This window comes from Cebidichthys violaceus, unplaced genomic scaffold (genome assembly GCF_023349555.1).
Source record: "Cebidichthys violaceus isolate CVI_PGR_0920_01 unplaced genomic scaffold, fCebVio1.0.p SCAF_17, whole genome shotgun sequence".
NCBI lineage: Eukaryota > Metazoa > Chordata > Actinopteri > Perciformes > Stichaeidae > Cebidichthys > Cebidichthys violaceus.
Genome location: NW_027176340.1, coordinates 6,213,169 through 6,235,556, shown reverse-complemented (window position 1 = coordinate 6,235,556; position 22,388 = coordinate 6,213,169). Strand labels below are relative to the sequence as shown.

The window sequence follows — 22,388 nt, the reverse complement described above, 5'->3', positions numbered from 1 at the left end:
GCAGCAGTAGGTGCAGTTATGATTTTTTTTTAATTTGCCCATAAGGCATGAATAAAGTGCATGCGTAGGCTCTTTATCAGTGATCACAAGTATTTCTCATTAAGTACATGCAGATTAACGTACATTTACTAATTTAGACAAATTAATTTTTTCATACAGTTTTCACATTCAGTAAAGCTGGCGTGGTTCACTTTCATTTTGACCACAATGTAAGGTGTTTCTTTTTTTCATTGACAAGAACAATAGCCTTATATCTCTTGGAGATGGTTGGGAAAATATTTGATGGCCAATTATGGCCTAATACCCTTACAAATATCTAAAGCGCCCGTAAACTGTTCTTTCCTTTTGAAAAGGCTTACTATCTCAATGGTATGATGGTATTCTGACTGACACGCAGCCCAAACTATTCCTGTTTGCGTTTTTCAAGCCACTAAATACTTCCTTGGAACATTTTATGTGAAGGGATTTAAGAGAGACAATGCAGAAAGGGGGGGGGGGGGGGGATTTGTGAAAACACTAAATGCTCAAGAGTAAAGGTAGAGAAAACACAATCAGTTAGACCTGCCACTTACAATACAGCGGTAAGTGAGAAAAGAGAACGCAGCCGCATAGCAAATGAATCTGGATTTGGATCAACTGAATGAGGAAACTGAAAAAGGAAAAAGAGTCAGGGAGGAAGGAGGGAGAAGAGAGAGAATGAAATGAGTGAGTGAGTGAGTGAGAGAGAGAGAGAGAGAGAGAGAGAGAGAGAGAGAGAGAGAGAGAGAGAGAGAGAGAGAGAGAGTCAAAATGCAGAAAGAGAACTGAGTGATTTGGGTTGGAAGCGGGAGCAGGGAGCCTGGGTTGGCAGGGTTTTGGTGGAGGAGTGTGGTGGTTCAGAAGTCCTCCAGCGCGAGGCGCCAGTGTGTCCGGCGGGGGCCCTGACCATGAGCTGCCTCACCCCCCCAGAGCCACGGCCACAAACCCCTTCTCCCCCTTCACCACCAGCACCGCCACCCATCCAACCCAAAACCCACTGGCAGGCAGCGCTTCACTGAAGCTGCTGCTGCTGCTGCATGTTTATTTAATATTCTGAAGAAATTGAAATATCTTTGTGGGTTAACACACATACATACGCAATTACACATCACTCACCCGCGCACACACACACACGCACGCACGCATACATTCACACACATTACCACCACAATATATAAATAAATAAAAGTCAAGCAATAACGTTCTCTTGATCTGTGGCCAACAGCAGAGTTGGAGAAAATCTTTTTCGAATGGTGTTTTTCAGAAGCGTAGAGGGAGGAGCGTGAATGTCTGACACTGCATGTTGCCTGAGCGGGCGGCGTGTCTCGGACTGACTCCCACAGAGGAGAGAGAGCGTTGCCAAAGTGGTTGACAAACAAGAAATAGTTCCCATGTGACAGGAACAGGGTGACTGGGACAAATAGATAGGACCAAACATCTAAATGTGCCGGAAGATTCAAATGTCGGCTCCATCAAACATGGATGGCTTTGATTCTATAAAAAAAAACAGCTAAGCATTTCACATGTTAAGCAATGTAGCAACTGTGAGTGTGTGGTCTGTAAATGAGAACACGTATACGAGGTGTTTGTGAAGTGCTAAATGAACAAATGTGCATGCCAGTCTTTTTCTGTGTGCGTGTATTCATACATGGGTGCACGCACACACACATCCATAATGAGTTTCTGATCATTACAAAGCAATTCCTTCAGACAAAAATCCCTTAAACAGCCTCGGTTTTTGGGCTTCATGCTATCCCCCTCCTGTCTCCTCTCTCCTCAACAGCCACCAACCGCTGCTGCTGCCAAAAATAACACAGGAGCGCCACTCGAACCCGCGCCTCACCACAGCACAGCTTGGCTGCAAGAGAAGGATCAAAACACACACAAAAAAGGAAACACATAATATTGTGGAAGGAGGGAAAAAGAGCATACATACAGCTCCATGCTTCGAGATATCTACTGATGATTTTGGCAACCAAAGAACCACACATACTAATGCGCCAGGCCAAGACAGGGAAAAGGAAAGTGTGTTTGTGTATGTCAACGTGTGCATACATTTTAGATGTACTGTAGCTGCTAAGATGGTATTCATTTCTGATCTCATTCAGTCAGTGATTCAACCACAAGCTCAATAAAAAACACACTTACATTATCACGTTATAGGTCAATAAATCCGGACCCTCAACTGACAAATGAAGACCTGGGGAACAAGAATTTAACGCTGAAAGTATGACTAATGAGTAGGAGGGGTACATTCTGGTCACAGTTAAATCATGGCTTTTTTATTGTAGTTTTGAGAGTTCAATTGGGAGACAACTTTACTCATTGTCATGGCCAGTTCACTTTGTGTTGCACTTGGCAAAATGTGCTTATCCACACTGACAGGGTGATGCCAGTGGATGAAGCCATCAGGATCCAAGCTCTATTTCATCGGTGGCCAGTAAGGGTTTACGAGCAAGCCATCATGGGATTAATTGTCGAGCCACGGAAATAAAGGAAGTGATGGAAAGGTGGAAAATGTACTGAGATATGTTATGGAAGTGCGGCTGTATTACTTGGGGAGGAGGTTCTGAACTTGTGGGTCCAAAGGATTTTAAGGGTCTGCGCGACTCCTCTGAGTATTTACCAAGGCAAAGGGATCCAAACTAAGCAAAGACACTTCACCAAAATTAGAAATGTCGGTCAATAATCTTTTTCTATTTATATTATTAAAAAATGCAACATCCCTACCAATCCACACACACAAAGGGTAAAGTTTGGTCATGCCATGTAGGCTATGGTTGTTGTCTTTTCAACTGATTCTTAATTGTGTATTATTTCATTGTGTTTTATATTTTGTTTTTACAGCGTGTTGCACCACTTTGACTTGTAGCCGATTGTTGATTAGACCAGGAGCTTTCTATTTGATTTATTTGCCCTTTGCCTGATTTTATGTAATTGCATAATCGTCCCCCCCCCCCCCCCCCCCCCCCCCCCACGTAAAACCTTGTACCTTTATTTTGAAAAGTGCTGTGTACATTACGTTTATTGTAAATATAAAGATGATAATCTTTGTAAGTGTTTTGAGTAGACACACCACAGTAAGTCTGGGTCCAAACCCTCGTTTTAAGACGTAGCATGATCAGTCTATCAAACCAGTGTAACTTCCCGTGTTTCCTTGTTGGATCTTGGCGGAGAAGACAGGTGTCAGGCAACCCAAGGCCCCAGAGTGCTAACAAAGGCCCGTCAAAGGGGCTGGTCGGATGTGTAGTTTAGTGACTGGCTGTCGCCCTCTTCTGGTTCCTTTCGGTCACAACTAAAGATTGCACTGAGAAGCCAGAATGCAATGAAAGTTGCATCAAATGCTCTTTCATTGCGGTAGCCTACAACTGTGGGAACCGTCCAGTTCAACTCGCTATTCACGCAGAAACCACTATACATTATAATAATGACTTGCTCACACGCAGAAGAAAGCGATGCAGGAACAACTAACATTTACAAAGGTACAGTTGGTAGTTGCACTTCCTGGTACTTTTTCATACAATACAGTTGTCTTGACTGCTGCAGTTTGCAGATTTCAGCTAGCTTTGCGGCTAGCTAGCGACAAAAAAACAACAACCTTAATTACATCAATAAAGTAGGTTTGTTTTGTTTTTAAACAAGCAGTTCTTGCACTGACGTTAATTTATGAAACCTTATGATTTGCCAAAATATGTTTCCTTATGGTAAGTTACTGCTTTACGTTAATTAAATAAATTTTACTGTAACGTTACAAGCGACCTACGTGCACTAAAACGTTACTTGGTTCTACTTTACGCACAATTTGAAATGGATGTTTGATGAAATGTTCTTGATTTTTTGTACACCTGCAAACTAAATCCTGCAGTCTGTTTAGTGTAGGTGACTATTCACCTGTTTCTGTCGTAATGAAAGCTGGATATTTGCACCTTTAGCCCTCGAGCCTCGCACACTGCCCATGACAAACTCTTTACTACAACCTTGCATGGATGTAACGGCAGTAACGATGTCGGTGTTTCCCGGTGTTTAAAACGAGCCAACCTAAAGCGCCCACGGACCAATGAGAATTCGAGTTTCGCGGGACTCCGTTATACGTCATATCTGTGCTCCAAACAGGACCCCGCTGCATTCTACCGGGGCGGAGGGGTCGTCTGCTCTTCACATGTTGTCGCCTAGTTATCTGTTCGGGAAAATATCGTCTAATGAAAGCAAGCGTCTGTTTTTGGTGGGGTGGGGATCAATCATCCGATACCGATCGGCTCTGTCTGCGTGAAATAGGGAATGAACGACGAGACAGCATCGGACAGCTGGAAGAGAAACTCCGGGTGCTCCAGGTGTGAAGCCTCACAGAAGCTAAGCTAGCATAGCACGTTGGCTAGCGGAGGGGACAGTCTGATGAGAGTCTGCCACAACACAGCTACTGGTTTTAATTTGGCTAACAAACCGACACTTCGTTTATTTAAATCTAGACATGGTCATTAATTAAATCACATCACTGTTGATATCTGCGTACTACTGATTGGCTGTTTATACCCAGAGACCATGCTATTAGTGCATACAGCCCAAGTGACAGCAACAAGAATAAACTTGAACACTCCCCTAGAGAACGAGCACACACTTTTTAAGTAGTAAACTGTCCCGATTATAGTGTATTTGGTGCACCTAGCTATGGCTTCTGTTATTTAGCCTACCCTCATTGATAAAAGTAAACATCTGTCAATACAACACAACAGCAGCACCACAAACTGCAGCCTCCAAAATGACGATACAGTTAAATCAACACCTCCCTAAAACAGGTTCAACAAAAACTGAACATTGTAACCTTCGTGAAGGTAATATCTAATGCAGGACTGGCATTTTTGTTTATAATAGGATTGTTTTCCCACATTTTCTTCTATATTTAAGCTTTTTGTGTGAATGAAATAATTAGTGTGACTTCTCCTAAAATCTGTACTCATTTATTTGCCTAAGATTTTGGAGTTGAGCTGCTGAGATTGCCACAATATGAAGGAGGTAAAGGACATTTTTAGTTTATGGTTACTTTCACAGTTAGTCTTATAGATTTGAATAAGCTGGGCATTGTTTCTAGGTAGACTGCACCGTTAATGCATTTTGAAAAGGGATTGTCTTATGTTGGGCTGGTGTATTGGAGATCTCAAAACCTTTTGTAATTGTGGTGAAGGAATTTTTAGTTGGGCTAGCCTCAGTTCGGCGCACTAATGAAAGTATTTAATAGAAACGGTGAAAAAAGGAGAGCACATTTCTAAATTCCTCCATCATGCTATAAAATGTGTCTTGAAAGGTATGGAGCTCTTTGTAAATGAATCAACCGTTGCTCAACAGTCCTTCTAATGCTGGTTGTTTTGTATTTAGTATTGAGCAAATGCTGGCTGTGAATCCCGGAAAGACGCCCATCAGTCTGCTGCAGGAGTATGGAACGCGGATAGGCAAGACCCCAGTGTATGACCTGCTGAAGGCCGAGGGACAGGCCCACCAGCCCAATTTCACGTTCCGCGTCTCCGTCGGAGAGATCAGCTGCACCGGCCAAGGCCCTAGCAAGAAGGCAGCCAAGCACAAAGCAGCCGAGGCTGCTCTGAAGATGCTCAAGGGAGGTCTCGGAGGTCCCGTCGGAGTTGGTGTTGGAGTAGACGAGTTTATTGGGGTTGAGGTGTCTACTGATGGGGACAGGTCAGTTTTTATTTAGGTTTGTTTTCTTTGTGTCTCTACACTGTCTCTAAAGCTAAAATGATACACAGACACTGAACATCAGCCAATACAACATGTCAATATTCAGTGAATACATGTGAGGTAGAGGTCTGTGGGGTTTCATTGCTTCCTCTACTGAGTTTGCTCTATTTCATCTTCTGTACAGCTCCCAGTCAGAGATGAAGACCTCAGGCAGTTCTCAGCAGTCTGAATGTAACCCAGTAGGGGCTTTGCAGGTGAATATACAAGATACCTCATGTGATTTAAGGTTTTATTTTGCTGTTTGACTTTCAACTAATGGATGCTGTTATTGTCATTACTTACTGTTGTCAAAAAAAAAAAATCTGCCTGGTTTATAGTTGTATGCCTTTTTATAAGTAAGTATTTGTCTGTGTACTTCTCTGCCAGGAATTGGTGGTGCAGAAAGGATGGCGTTTGCCAGAGTACACAGTCACCCAGGAGTCTGGTCCAGCACACCGCAAGGAGTTCACCATGACCTGCAGGGTGGAGAGATTTGTGGAAATCGGTAAAATGCATAATGTTTAATTCTTCGAGATTGTTCTGTGTGTATTTAAACGTTTTGTCATTGATCAAATCCACTTAATGCAATATTTAGATTTTTGTTAACATGCCACACCTACACTGTCCTCATAAATACCTTGAAGTTGGTCGTCGGGGATGAAACATTTAGGCACTAATGAAATAAAGCTGAACTTGAAGAAAATCATCACTCTTTTATAGGGGTGCTGAGAAGTTGTTCACCTTCAACACATGAATTACTAGAGCATTGACAGATCTCTGGCGCAGTTTTCAGCTGCCTCTAAAATGGAAAATTTAAGAGCAAGACATATATTAGATTAGCTAAAGTAGAGCAGATTTTAGGTGACTCTGCAGTTGCTTAGCTTATCGTTGTCTTACTGAATGGATACCAGTCTCATCAACAATCCGTGATCATAACTTTAGCAACATTACTCACCATTTCTCAACCTGCTCTTCTCCAGGAAGCGGAACCTCCAAGAAGCTAGCCAAGAGAAACGCAGCAGCTAAGATGTTGTCGCGTATACACGATGTCCCAGTCGACCTGAGGACCACCAACGATGCTGACGTGGAAGAAGACACGTTCAACATGGTGAGAAAACAAACGGAAATAAACTCAATCCGTGCCCCCAGTTGACAAAGCTGATGACAATCCTGCGTGTTCCGTTACTCGGCACATAACGGGAAAGGATGCGCAGCACTGGATAACATGCAGATATTGTTTTTGCATCGCATAGTGCTCAATAATGTCTGCCATTGTCCTTCAAATGTTATGCAGGATACCATAAGCTATGCACCTGACGACCCATCTCCCCCTTTTCTTACTCATGAATCTTAATAGTGTTTATTAACTGCTATGAACGTCACCTTTGCTGCACACACAGCACATGGGGAGCAAAGCAGAGACGGGCAAAAGCAAAGGCTTCAGTTGCACCTGGGACTCACTGCGTAACTCTGCTGGAGAGAAGATCCTCCAGCTCCGCAGCCACCCTCTGGGCATGCCCGCCGACTCCAACTTCTGCTCTCTGCTGAATGACCTGTCGACGGAGCAGCGCTTTGACGTCAGTTACCTGGATCTGGGTGAGTTCACATTCACAAACGGTAGCTTTGGAATACATCGCAATTGCATTCCCTTCTGCCGAGCATCGGAGTGTGACTACGGTGGAGTTTAAAACGGATCAGTTAAAAAGAACGCGTGCATCACTGGTTACGTGTCTGCATGCATGAGGAGATGCGTTTTAGTTCGGAGCATGTAAATACAATGAGTTGGTTGAGCTGACACTGTGCCTATGATAAACCATTAGTGTGCATATTTTTCACGCTGTCTACACAAACTTGAGACTTAAACTGCATTATGGGTAACACATTGATACCACAGAACAAATGCTGTGTGGTTACTATTACTGCCATCAGATATAGAGGAAGTAGCCCGCAGCTGCGTGTTGTCACAGTTTAGTGCAGACAAACCCTTTTATGTGTGGACGGCACTTCACAGAATGACGAGAATATTATTGATGTTTATTTGTTATATGTGCTGGGTTTTGTTAAGGAGCCAGCAGTCAGTGAATTTTATATTAACATACTTGTGTTCATATAATTTATCAAGTAAACATGGATCGATACATTATAATTGTACTGAGTAGTACTACCAAACATTCACTAGTTTTTCTCTCAGTTTTAGAGCATTAAAACGTGTTTTGGGTAACTCATTAAATGACCTTATCTTTTATTTTTATTTTGATCTTTTATAGTTTTATTGTCAAATCTTGCTGAACAAAATCAACGTTAAAAAAAACCGACTCCTGTTTGTTTTTTTGTTTCAGAGGAGCGCAGTCTGAGTGGCCTGTGCCAGTGTCTAGTGGAGCTGTCCACACAGCCAATCACAGTGTGCCATGGCTTTGCTCCGAGCATAGATGGCGCTCGAGCCAATGCAGCCCACAATGCACTGCAGTACCTCAAAATCATGGCCGGGGGGAAGTGATGTCATCTGCATGCTCACAAACTCTCTTTTGTCAGGATAAATTTCCTCTTCGGCCGACGGAGGCACTTTTTTGGATTGAGTTCAAATAACGCAAATTACCTCAAATGTGGAAATAGAGACTTTTTCTGTCCCCAAATTGACCCCCGGAGCCACATGGATTTCTTATTGTTGCCAATGAAGATTTAGTTGCCCAAAAACTCATGTACCCCTCTCCTTGACATTTTGCATTTTTGTCACAAATCACTTTAAAATGCATTTTCCATATTTTCAGTCATCCATACGCAGCACTGTATTTACCTTAAAATCTCAAGTTTTTGTCTGAAATCATAAATGGTGCTCTTGCAGTGAGTTTCCAAATAACTGCAGACAAATTGTGATGCAAGAAAAAGGTCAAAGGAGTTTGTAGAAATTGGGCTGTGGAATCGACGAGTATTGGTGCTTCGTTTAATCCCAGATCAATGAAGGATGAACGGAAGAAAAGAATTCCAGCCATGTGCCGAAACGTGGAGAGAAAAGGACTCTGCTGAATAGATCAGAGGATAATTATTTTAAAGACTGCCCTGTTTTCAGATGAGCTTGTTTGAGAAAATGTGGCTTTTGTTGTATATTAATCTGGACCCTAAAAAACTGTTTGCCTCTGTGTTTTTTTTGGGGAAGAATTTGGGAATTTTGAAAACTCCCCATATATTCTTTGTCTAAAATTAGGAACTCATAAGGTTTAAGATTTTTGAAATAAAACTTTTCTAAACATGTTGCTCTTTGGCGTTCCCAATGTAGAAATAGTAAGAAGGATCAGGAAACTCGGATGACTGAAAATTATTGATTGATGAATTGTGAATGAATTGTCTGCAATTTTGCCCCTTTATAAACTTCCTTGTTATTTGGGTTCATGTTGATGGCTTTCAAAGCAGTAACAGATAAAGTAGTCATACTGTGTGTCTTTTTAATTGTGAGGATAATTAAAAAATACTGCACAACATTACAATTCAATTAATAATCCCAGTAATTTGGGAATTTGCAAAAAATAAATAATTATGCACAGTTTTGAAATGACTATTTTTTTCAAAAACTCTTCTTTTAGCACAGATTTTGTTCAAAGAGTAAATCCATTTCAGTGTAAAACAAATATTAGTTAACAGTTGGGGAGAAAAAGGATGAAAGAGTACTGTGAATCTTCTGCATTGTTCGTTACTTTTGACTTTCAGTATCACAGACCAAACAAAGAACCTACAGTACCACATGTTATTATGTGGAGCCTCAATGGTTGTTTTTTTGTCCATTATGCCTGGTATTGTTTCATTTATAATCTAAACCCTTGTGATTTCTGTCAATGTGACTATGATTCCTGTAATGATGTTTGAAAATTGATGATGGTGAATTTCCAGATTATTTTCTCCAACTACTTGCTGTGTCTTGGTGTAAGGATTCGTTTACCGCCCACCTCAGCTGGAATATGTATTGAAAATAGTGGACAGTTTGCACTACTTGAAATGATAATGTCCTTTGCACAATGCAGGCTGACCGAGTTTCTGTACATCTCCCACCGGTGAGTTTGGTGTTACCTCATTCTCTGAAAAGTCAGATGTGCTTCTTGTTTTTCTGATAATTCAAAAAAGAAAGTTTTGCTGGGTTTTTTTTGTGAGTTTTAGTTGCTGACACCATTGACGTCTATGCAGACATCAATACATTTGAGATAGACTTCTTTGTGGTCGTAGACACAGTTTTTAGAGAAACAATGAACTAAAATGTGAGCTCCATTGAATTTGTTTCCAATAAAACATTTTTGTACATTTTACTGCCAACTGTTGTAATAACTTGAACATGTCTGACTCACCAATTGAATTTCCATTTAAATAAAGTATGGTCCACACAGTATTTCATCAAGACAGTTTTACTCTATTATTACTTATTTACAATATTCTGTATTATGTATGAGCACTGGGGGGGGGGGGGGGAACACTACTTTTTAACGTTGCTTAGTGTGTTCAGTGAGAGGCTGACTTCTTCGTCTGCGTAGCCGCTGCTGTCTGACTGCATGCTGTCGCCCCGGACCACCTCACCTACACAAGGACACAAACACAGTCAGGCTGCAACTCCATGCACTGTATACCACTGTATACCACTGCACACATGCAGAACAGACACATGTCCCTAGTGACAAATACCCCTGCTCACACATACAGTGCTGTGAAAAAGTATTTGCACCCTTCCTGGTTTCTTATTTTTTTGCATATTTGTTACACTTAAATGTTTCAGATCATCAAACTAATTTTTATATTAGACAAAGATAACCCGAGTAAATACAGAATGCAGTTTTTAAATGATGATTTCATTTATTAAGGGAGAAAAGCTATCCAAACCGACTTGGCCCTGTGTGAAAAAGTAATTGCCCCCTAAACCTAATAACTGGTTTTGCCACCCTTTGCGGCAACAAAGCAATCCAGCGTTTGCGATAACTGGCAATGAGTCTTTCATGTCACTGTGGAGGAATTTTGGCCCACTCTTCTTTGCAGAATTGTTTTAATTCAGCCACATTGGATGGTTTTTGAGCATAAAACAGCTTGTTTAAGGTTACGCCACAGCATCTCAATCAGATTTAAGTCCAGACTTTGACTAGGCCAATCCAGAACCTTCATTTTGCTTTTTTGAGCCATTCAGAGGTGGACTTGCTTGTGTGTTTCGGATCATTGTCCTGCTGCACAACACAAGTGCGCTTGAGCTTGAGGTCACGAACTGATGGCTCGACATTCTCCTTCAGGATCTTCTGGTAGAGAGCAGAATTCATGGTTCCATAAATTATGGCAAGTCGTCCAGGTCCTGCAGCTGCAAAGCAGCCCCAGACCATCACACCACCACCACCACCATGTGTGACTGTTGCTATGATGTTGTTTTTATGAAACGCTGTATCAGTTTTACGCCAGATGTAACGGGACGCACACCTTCCAAAAAGTTCAACTTTTCTCTGGTCAGTCCACAGGATATTTGCCCAAAAGTCTCGGGGATCATCAAAATGTTTTTTGGCAAATGTGAGACGAGCCTTTGTGTTCTTTTTGGTCAGCAGTGGCTTTCGCCTTGGAACTCTCCCATGGATGCTATTTCTGCCCAGTCTGTTTCTTATTGTTGAATCATGAACACTGACCTTAACTGAGGCGAGTGAGGCCTGCAGTTCTTTAGATGTTGTTCTGGGGTCTTTACAGACTGATTCATGTCAATTACTTTGTTTCTCATCTGTTCTTGAATTTCTTTACATCGCGGCATGATGTGTTGCTTTTAGAGATCTTTTAGCCGACTTCACTTTGTCAGACAGGTTCTATTTAATTTATCAAGGGGGGGCAATTACTTTTTCACATAGGGCCAAGTAGGTTTGGATAGCTTTTCTCCCTTAATAAAAGAAATCATCATTTAAAAACTGCATTTTGTATTTACTCGGGTTATCTTTGTCTAATATTAAAACAAAATTGATGATCTGAAACATTTAAGTGTGACAAATATGCAAAAAAATAAGACACCAGGAAGGGGGCAAATACTTTTTCACAGCACTGTACTACCATGACGTGTAAACAGATGCTCACACATACATACCATGACGTGTAAACAGATGCTCACACATACATACTATGACGTGTAAACAGGTGCTCACACATACATACTATGACGTGTAAACAGATGCTCACACATACATACTATGACGTGTAAACAGATGCTCACACATACATACTATGACGTGTAAACAGGTGCTCACACATACATACTATGACGTGTAAACAGATGCTCACACATACATACTATGACGTGTAAACAGATGCTCACACATACATACTATGACGTGTAAACAGATGCTCACACATACATACCATGACGTGTAAACAGATGCTCACACATACATACTATGACGTGTAAACAGATGCTCACACATACATACCATGACGTGTAAACAGATGCTCACACATACATACCATGACGTGTAAACAGATGCTCACACATACATACTATGACGTGTAAACAGGCGCTCACACATACATACCATGACGTGTAAACAGATGCTCACACATACATACTATGACGTGTAAACAGATGCTCACACATACATACAATGACGTGTAAACAGGCGCTCACACATACATACTATGACGTGTAAACAGACGCTCACACATACATACTATGACGTGTAAACAGGCGCTCACACATACATACTATGACGTGTAAACAGGCGCTCACACATACATACTATGACGTGTAAACAGGCGCTCACACATACATACTATGACGTGTAAACAGGCGCTCACACATACATACTATGACGTGTAAACAGATGCTCATACATACATACTATGACGTGTAAACAGGTGCTCACACATACATACTATGACGTGTAAACAGGCGCTCACACCTACATACTATGACGTGTAAACAGGCGCTCACACCTACATACTATGACGTGTAAACAGGCGCTCACACCTACATACTATGACGTGTAAACAGATGCTCATACATACTATGACGTGTAAACAGGTGCTCACACATACATACTATGACGTGTAAACAGGCGCTCACACCTACATACTATGACGTGTAAACAGGCGCTCACACCTACATACTATGACGTGTAAACAGATGCTCATACATACTATGACGTGTAAACAGGTGCTCACACATACATACTATGACGTGTAAACACGTGCTCACATGTATATCCTTTTCTATATACATTTGTCTAAACTATTCAGGTCTACCCATCATTTGACCGGGTTACGAGACCTTCAGTGGGCCTGAAGTACAATACTCAAGTTTAGCAAAAAAAAATTGACATACACATTTCTGCAAACATCCTTATATAAACTGTTAAAGTTTTTGTTGTGAATGGGGCTGTCGTGAGATCACATTTTCACCACATAATTAAAAGATTACACGATAACTATGTTAGCGCGCTTTCTATGGAAAATTAGAGAGAAAAAATAATGCTATCAGTCAAATTCATCTTTAACTTTGTTTATTCTGTATTTTGCCAATAATCATTGTTTTTGTTTTTAACTTTGTTGTTCTTGTTTTACCTTGATGTCAATTTCTGTGTACGCACATTGAGAGCAACAAAATACAGTCAAATTCCATGTATGTTTACACATACAGCTGATTATAATTCTGATCCGATTCTAAAAATGATGACAAGTCATGTACCTGTAAAATAGGAAGTGTAACAAAGCAGCAGTTGTAACTACCATCTATGGCCTGTGTTCAAATAAAAAACGTCATTCACACAAATAAAACATAAATGTACCTTTGTATTGAAGTTCTTTGGACAACTGGGAGGTTGTTGTTCTTGTAGTCTCTAATTGTCCAAAATCTTCCTCTCCTGCACTGTGCACCTGTACAGACAACAGGTAGGAATATATTATATATCATTTGTCTACCATTAAAAGTACCATAGAAAAGTATACACCATAAGGGCTGAAATGTTTCTTAAGTATTGTTTCATCATTCACATCACAATGTATGCTTTTAAACATTCAAACCCATTTTCTGATAGAATACCAGTGATTCAGTTGTTATTTTTTCATTTCTAATCTTAAATACAAACAATTCAATATATCTAACAAATAATATTAGGCAACTCAATTAATTTATTGCACCATTACCCATAACACCACACCAAAGAGCAGTGTATGATGAGCCAGAACCAAACACTGAAGAAAGAGCATATTTTGCTAGAATAACTAGGATGATACTGAACAATATATCAAATGTCCTGTTTTTTGCCAATTTTTTTGTAAGCTTGTAATTAGTATTGAGATGTTTGTGGACTTTAACCTGGACTGATGGGTGAGTATTTAATTAAATTGCCAAGTTGAGCCAAACACAAAATGTTTGTACTATTTTCTGTTAAATCAACCTAATCATGACTGATTAATTATTCCCAAAGGGAACTACAGAGGTAAAATACTACTTTATCTGGAGAAATGTTGTTTAATATTGCATTTTATACTGTAAAACAAACAATAATAATATTACTACATTACCTCCTCCAGCTCAAAGGAGTTAACCTGTTGCAGGTTATTGGAGTCGTGCCTTAGGCCCTGTTGCGTCTGTGGATTCAGGTACCGGCTTTTCCCCCCGTTTAATGACTCCTCACAAGCCTGGACAGGTGGGACAGTAGAAGAGACATCGTCCCCCTCCCAGCCAGTCACAGTGATGCAGCACTGGGCGTAGCTACCATTGGAGGCCAGGACAGGAAGTGACCTGGATGCACTGAGCTGTCCGGCATCAGACTCAGAGAAAGCGGTTTGTACATTAGGTTTATGCGATCCAGGACATGATCTATCTATGCTCCCAGTCTCAGAGGAGATAGGAGGTGAGGTGTTTGTTTTTGCACCATGTGTGTGTTGACAGCAGAAAAGCGCCTGGTGTACACTCTCCACTATCTGCGGGCAGATTAGATCATACGTAACCTTGGCAAATGGTTTCATATCAGCAGTCCTTGTATCACTTTGAGTTGAAATAAACTGATGATCTGTTTCTATCACAGTTTCTCCTGACAATGATGACGCTAGAGACGTTCCTTCGCTGTGGGTCCTGCTGTCAAGGTCTCCTGGTTTGACGCCATTTTCATTGGCATCAACATTATCTGTTTGATTACTGCCCTTCATCTCCTTATGACGGATTGTATTTCCATTTTGAAGAATGTCTGTGTCTGCCTCGGTCAGCTGTGTTTGCTCCTCTTTCCCACTGTCACAAGATGTATCTCCATCCGTAACCAGCCTCACATCCACAGCTGATTTACTCTCATTATTTACCCCCAAATCCAGTTTCTTGGTGGCTTCAGTCTTGACTTTCTCCATGACTATATCCACAACGTCAGGGAGGCTGGACCTCTTTCCGGGCGAGGGCTGAGGGGAGGTGGAGTCTGATCCTCGGGGAGAACCTGTGTAGAGACACATCTTGGAGACAGTATCCTTCAGCCTCTCCACAGGAGAACGTGGCTCGCTGCGGACGGCGCTCCTGAAGCGTTCGATCCTCTCCACGGGAGACGAGGAGAAGCTAAACTCTGGTGTGGCCAGTTTCTGTAGAGGAGTGCGGGACACGTGAGAGTAGAGGGAGTAGAACGCGTTGGCCATTGCTGTGAGCACTTGCACTTGTCTGAAACGACCTGTGGAAATAATGAAATGTAAATTAGATCAAGTAATCTCATAACCAACATCCAAGAGTTATTTCTTCTCATCACCCACCACACAATAATGTACAATTCAAAAAAATATCTGCATAGTCTTACTAGCAAGAGAGAGGCTGGGGTCTTCTTCTCGAATCCGCCGTAGCTGTGAGTCAAGGAAGAGGCGGAAGTTGATGCCCCGAGACAGAGAAGGGAAGGTGAAGAAGCGCGGAGGGATGCGAACAGTGACCTGTGGCTCATCATGGCCGAAACCCAACTCGTACAGCGTCTCTTCAGCATCCTCCGCACACAACTGCAGGATCTCTGATACACTAGTAAAGTAAAAAAAAAAAAGATTTGGTGTTTTTATACCTGTTAAAAGCTTTTTTTAAAGCCTATTGAAGCAAATTTGTAGTTTGTTTTAAAAATACAACTCAACGTGTGTAATGCTTATTAAGACAAATGCAAGGTGCTTTACAAAAAATTCAAACCAATTGATACAAATGAAAACAATAAATAAAGAAGAAAAAAAGGATGATGTACTTTCAAGTATAATTAATATATGTATTATTCAGTTATAAACAAGCCAGAAAAGATAGAAGGAGGAAACTGAAACCTGTAATGTGTCAAGCAGGTCATTCAAGAGCAATGAACCTCGTTATCAGTCTTACAGAATAAAAAAGAAAAGTTTCGAAGTTTCACCTTGATGTGCAGGTGGAGGAGGAGAGGCAGCTGGAGGCCATGCTGTGGCCCAAGTTCAGCAACGGCGGACATAGTCCCTGACGAGGGGTACTGTGAACACGACAGGTGAGAAGTTGAAGAAACATACAGTAATCTCAAGTCCTTCCTAAGTATCTTAATAATAATGCAAAACCTATAGTTTGGTTAGAATAGTTAATTTCCTTAAGTGAAAATAAAACTGTTCTTCTGTTGTTTTTCTTTGAGCTGAGGTACAAGAAGTTGTCCACTGACCTGGTGAGTCTGCTGGGACCTTGTTTGGTGGAAGGATGCTGTGCGACGCTTCATGAGAAGAAGAAGAAAAAACGGAACAGTCCATTATTTAGTATTGATTTAGTAAATTCAGAAAGTCACCTCTTTGAATAGTGTAACATTATGACATTAAACTTGTGACATTAAAATATCAGTGAAGAGACTCAGCTGTTAGTGTGGAGGGGTGGGGGTGTTAAATTGATCATGCATTTTGGACCGGAAGTGTAGCTCATGTGCCTCTTAATCTGGCTAAAATGTGATAAACATCAAAGACAGTTCATCTCTCTTCTAAATTAGTTCTGTTCTTTTGTGTAAAAAAGGAAATTGAGTTAAAAACACAGTCAATGATTAAAGCAACATGGATTCATATTAACTAACATACACTAATTCAATAGCAGGACATTCCTTGTTTCTTGTTGTTTCATTATTACTGCAACTATAAGAGTGCAGTTGCTACTCACCCAGCTTCAGATGTACTCTCTCCAACGTTTAACAAAGAAGCTGAAACAAGAAAGAAATCATTCTAATGTAAATACTGTATGCGTATGTATAAGTGTGGTTACATTTCATATTAAAAAACAGAAATCTTTTATGAATCGTTACATTTTGAGAACGTTCCACCCTACACTTTCCCTTCTCAAAAAGCCTCCTCCTTGGCAAAGGTACAGTAATACTGCGTAACACTGGACTGATATGCACAGATGGGTCGGTCTCTGTCACCGCGATTGCAAACAGAACAAATGAGAGCTTGAGCAGATAATGCACATTATGATGCACACCTCATTTTCCTATATAACATTTCCTGCTTTGTCACCTTCCTTTGTGTGTGTGTGTGTGTGTGTGTGTGTGTGCGCGTACTTACCATCAGCACCAAGACTGAGCTCATCGACAAAGTTGCTGGGTTTCAGCACAGACTCTGAAGAAAAGACACACAGTCAATGATTTAAGTAATTTCCCACATGGTTCAATATTATCTTAATTTTCAGAAATTATCAACTGAAAAACGGACGAATTCTTGTTTTGAAATCTTGCTTGTATGTGTCATTGGTGGGAAAGTACGTATTTACTTGAGTACTGCACTTAAGTATAAATGTGAGGTACTTGTATTTACATTTCATGCTACTTTATTCTACTCCACAACAATTCAGAGGAAATGTTGTACTTTTTACAGTTATATGACATCTTAATTTACAGATTCAAATTAAATTTACAATTTAACAATGAGTTATAAGTACTCAATAGTATACAAAAATATGACCTACCACAGTAAAATGCTACTCCAATGATATAAAGTGCAACAGCATGGCAATGATGTTGTATTTTTACTTTTGATACAGTACACTGCTGATAATACTTTTACATAAGTGACATTTTTTAATGCAGGACTTTTTTTACTTTGCTGTAATGGAGTATTTTTAAATTGCAGTAATGGACACTTCCTCCACCACTGCTGGTGTGTATGAACATGTTAAGGACAATCTTCAATTGTACACATTTAAGTGTATTTGCATTTACCACATGCAACAATAAATATGTTAAATGCATCACAGATTTGGTAAATGGTACATTTTGTTTCAGTTCGTATACTCACCAAAACTCAGCTGACTGTTCTTCTCTGGCCTGTAAGATATATGACAATATGTAATGCATGAATACATGTACACAGTGTTATTTGCATGCTTCTTCTGTCAAATAACTAAGTCATTGCGTTTGCATATGCCTCATCTGTACGATAGCATAGCTACAAAGCAAGCTTGTGAGATCGACTCCCTAATCAGCTCTCAGCGGGCTGCTAATGTTTGTTAACTTCCTCTTGTGGAAATGTACACTTGTTGAGCAGCACATAGGTCCACACCTCCAAACCGATCTGGTCATTTTCATGTTGAGTTCTCAGAATGCATAAACCATCACGTCACTCCTTCGATGCTGACACGCAATATTTAGCACATCACTAAATACCAGTCTCCTTCTCAGTGACTGAAATAAGAGACATTAAACAATCAGTTCCGTAACAGGAACTGTTGTTTCCTTCTTGTTATATAGTAATCTTACTCTAAACCACAGGGATGTAAAAATACAAATTGTTGTTTGCTTTCTTGATGAAACAGTGTCGAGACTGGAGAACTTGTTGAAATGTCTGCATCATATCCTGACACTTTTTTTTTGAAACCATCAACATTGCTGTAAAATGTTGCCTGCATCCTCTCATGGCCTAGAAAGACATCTGATGTGTCATTTAACACCGGCAGATCTCACTTCAGAGCACTCTAACATTATGGTTTTGAAAAACTAAAATAAGCTTATTTTTTTCTTCCAAACTTAACTTTAAAAATACCTCATCTCAGGCTATTGTGGTGAAAACAATATTGTGGCGACTTTACCACGTCATCTTCCTGCTACACCTGACCTCAGAGAGTTTCCACTTGTCTACTCTACTTTACTGTTTGTTAAACCAGTTTCCAACGAGCGACACCTTGTCTTTGCTCAAAAAAGTATCATCTTACGAAAAAGAAAACAAGTAGTAAGGCGAGTTGACTCACCCACAACCCAGGAGCCAGTTCTCAATCTTTCCTGTGACGCATCCTGTGGAAATCAAACATGTACAAGACTTAGCTTTATGAGTAATCTTCATTAAATAAACAACTCTTTAAGTTTTTTACTCTGTTTCACATTTGCCTTTTTTTTTCTAGAAAAACATACATAATGTAAATACTAACTTTGAAATGTTTCTGTAATGAAGAACTGGAACCTGTGATCACATTGAAGTAATATTGTATCTATTTCTAAAAGAAGAAGTAATCCATGTTTTATATATGTACCACTTTTCAGTTGGGTCATTTGATGTCAAACAGGACATCAAATCACCCACTACTTCCCCTAAAATCTATGCTTGATCATGGGCATCTATCTTTCAGCTCAATTCACCTGTGGCTACATAAAGTGTGGACACATGGGCGGATCCCTCACGCTCTCCTCAGTTTGGACCTACCATCAGAAAAGACATCGTCGTCAGCTATAGAGGCAGAGGGGAGGTTGCACAGCGGTTCTTCAGTGTCCAGCTCCTCCAGAGTGGGCCACTGTCGGCTGCTGTTGATCCAGGCTCGCCGCCTCACTGTGGACGACGGGCTCTCCATGGCCTCGGTTCACAGACAGCCGGGGAGCATGGTGGGGTCGAAGCTACAGAGGAACAAGGACAGGACAGAATAGTTTAGTTGTTTTTCGCTGAGGTTTGGTTTAAAATGCTGAAAACTGTTTTACAATGAAGTCTGTAGCATTCACTGTTTTGTGCTGGGATCCTTTTTCAGTAGTTCAGAGTTGAACAAAATGCTCTCTCATAAAATGTATTATTTTAGTTGGACAAGCCTCTGATGCAGCAGACTATATGGTGTTACACTACAACTAAATCATATATATTTCACATGGATTAGTAGCCACCACCACTACAGTTAAAGAATTACTCAATTACTGCTTTTAAATGAATATTTTCCATCAAAACACATTACTAAACAATTAATCAGGTTCAGCTTTAAGGTGAGGTTTTAGTTAAAAATAGGTCAAATTAAAGATTACCAATATAAATAAACATAAAATACCTGTATAGTGTGTAGGTGCATGAAAAGTTGTCTGTGTTCAAATACAGTGCAATTAAAAGAAAATATACGGTATACTGTGAAGCTATAGAACATGATGTGAGGTGACTTATAGTAAAGGAGGGAAAACATATAAACACATTGACAGACAGATCCATCCAAATCCATTTATGCCAAAATTTGCTTAAATATTACATTATTTTAAATCCAAATATAAGCCCAACCAGCCAGTTAGTTTTTAATAAATATAATTATGATGGATTGATCAAAACTAGAATATATGGATATTAATTATTTATGAAGATACATGTTTCACACTTTGTGGTGATCATGAAAGTGTTTTGTATTGGTCTAATGTCATCAACACAATTCTATTTTTGCTCCATAACCAGCGAGGAAAAGGTGTCCGGTTATTAGCTGAACTAAGTAGTCCTGCTCAGAGTTTTATAGGGTTTATGTTTAAAACAAAATAGCGAGTGAACTTGAGAGAAGAAAAGCAGCTTTACCTTCATGGACGCAGGTTTCAGTTCTGTCAGCATCGCTCTCACTGTCTGTCTCTGTCTCTCTCTCTCTCTCTCTCTCTCTCTCTCTCTCTCTCTCTCTCTCTCTCTCTCTCTCGCGCGCGCGCGCGCTTCCTGTTGTCGCAGGCTGAGATATCTGAAAGTGATCTGCAATCTTTAGCAAACTCTCGAATGGCATCCAGCCTGCTCTAGTTTTCAATGATTGCTTCACGGCGACGAGTTTCAGGTCGTTTCTTCCTATTCGTGATTCGTGTCAGCTGCCCTGCATGTGCGTGTGGATCCTCACCGGGGATGGATGAACGTTTGAGCAGACTGGAGGAAGTGATCGGTTTTTATCGCAGCATGCAGAAACAGAAGCAGTCAGACTCGGAAGAGGTTTTTGGAAATGTCAAACGGTTGAATTTCCTCCAACATAATAATAGTCATTATTATACAGTAGTTCACAAGATATGACCAACAGACTGCAGAGCAGCTCCCACATGACACGAGCATGTTTATTTATTTTCTTTGTAAAAAAAAAAAGTGAATTTGTAGAAAACATATTCTCAGCAGCTTTTAAATTATTATGTGTTGTTGTTAGATGTCTACCTTCAACCCATGAGAGTTGTATGCTTGATTTGTTAAGCTTATATCTGATATCATGTGTTTGACACACATCTTTCTTTATATTTTCTCTTGGCTCTGAAGGGACAGCAGCCATCTATAGCATTTTTAATGAAAGCTTTTATGCAAATAGAAAAAGAATAAAGAATATAGACTTCCTACTGACCGTGTAAGGAAGTAACTAGTGCTTTCACTCAAGTACAGCAGCTTACTTTAGTACAATTGTGAGGTACTTTTAGTTACTTTACTTGTATTATTTATATTGTATGCTACTTCCCTATTAGACTTTTTACACCACAATGTATTTGACAGTTGAGGTTACTCGGATATACACAGGGCTTTAGACATTTTGACATGTCACAGTAGGAAAAGCACATGTAAATAAGAAATTGAATGTTGGCTGAATTCCACTTAGTGGCCTCAGTTGAAGGGTCCTTGTATTGTGCATGCTGCCTAACTGTGACACTGTCATAACATACTGGGACCTTTTAATACAACAATGTAATGTTAATGTTATTAACACCTGTGCCTCCAAATATCTGCTGTTAAAACGGCTTGCTGTACATACAAAACTATGACAAGCTTATAAAATATGATGCTTTGTTATGATTAAACAACCCAACAATGTAAAAAGTAATTAAAATGAGCTCCATCTCAACTACAAGAGTAGTATGCTGGTTTCAATGCATCAGTAATAATGAATGCATAACACAGTGGGGCATTTTTGCTGACTCGCTACTCTTAACCACTCCATTGTCACTTTACCTTGTAACTTTGTCTTTAATTGCCCTTGTATCATTTCTATTGTTACTTTTATTGAAGTTGTATACCTATTATTTATTTTGTTATTTATCTTTACTTATTTCCATCTGTGGCTATTCAGACTTTTGATACTTATTCTTATTTTTCCTAAAGGACCTAAATACTTCTTCCACTGCATAAAGAGTGTTAATGAAAGTGCACTGGAAGCCAGATGTTGTGTGTGTGTGTGTGTGTGTGTGTGTGTGTGTGTGTGTGTGTGTGTGTGTGTGTGCTAGTGTTGGAAATAAATAATAGAGAAATAGTAATATCTATGACTAACTGTAGTAACATCAGGCCTGCTGGCCTGAGGATGGACTCCACCCTCTGTCCTGTTTACATGGGCACATGTGCTGCTTCACCGACAGCCCACTTGCACATCCCAATAATAAAAACCCTCCTACAAGCGAGCCATTTTCTCCACCCAGCGCGGTTACAGCCAGTGTTCGAGTGTGATAGGGTCTCTTCTCCTCCACCCTGGCGGATTCCTCCCGCCTCCTTGCTGT

The 22,388-nt window shown here is 40.3% G+C and overlaps 2 protein-coding genes across 5 annotated transcripts; one reads left to right on the top strand and one right to left on the bottom strand.

Annotated features, from left to right (window-relative positions):
- The first annotated feature begins 3,381 nt into the window (after positions 1–3,381).
- Positions 3,382–8,993, top strand: tarbp2 (TAR (HIV) RNA binding protein 2). Of its 4 annotated transcripts, none has more exons than XM_068712361.1 (8): positions 4,154–4,349; positions 4,987–5,028; positions 5,389–5,703; positions 5,888–5,957; positions 6,130–6,247; positions 6,723–6,850; positions 7,143–7,338; positions 8,082–8,993. In XM_068712361.1, the coding sequence occupies exons 3-8, from the start codon at positions 5,399–5,401 to the stop codon at positions 8,237–8,239; spliced, it is 975 nt and encodes a 324-aa protein (XP_068568462.1). In that variant the 5' UTR covers positions 4,154–4,349; positions 4,987–5,028; positions 5,389–5,398; the 3' UTR covers positions 8,240–8,993. The 4 variants fall into 4 exon arrangements, with proteins under 4 accessions (XP_068568463.1, XP_068568462.1, XP_068568461.1 ...); XM_068712363.1 differs by lacking the exon at positions 4,154–4,349 and adding an exon at positions 4,360–4,847; XM_068712362.1 differs by lacking the exons at positions 4,154–4,349; positions 4,987–5,028 and adding an exon at positions 3,382–3,500.
- Positions 8,994–10,114: 1,121 nt separating this feature from the next.
- On the bottom strand, positions 10,115–20,781 carry tespa1 (thymocyte expressed, positive selection associated 1). The gene is made up of 12 exons (XM_068712356.1): positions 20,467–20,781; positions 19,360–19,547; positions 18,911–18,953; positions 17,962–17,990; positions 17,233–17,286; positions 16,832–16,871; positions 16,353–16,400; positions 16,083–16,172; positions 15,504–15,712; positions 14,254–15,380; positions 13,515–13,602; positions 10,115–10,299 (listed from the first exon to the last, which is right to left on the bottom strand). The coding sequence occupies exons 2-12, from the start codon at positions 19,502–19,504 to the stop codon at positions 10,199–10,201; spliced, it is 1,974 nt and encodes a 657-aa protein (XP_068568457.1). The 5' UTR covers positions 19,505–19,547; positions 20,467–20,781; the 3' UTR covers positions 10,115–10,198.
- Between the last annotated feature and the right edge of the window lie 1,607 nt (positions 20,782–22,388).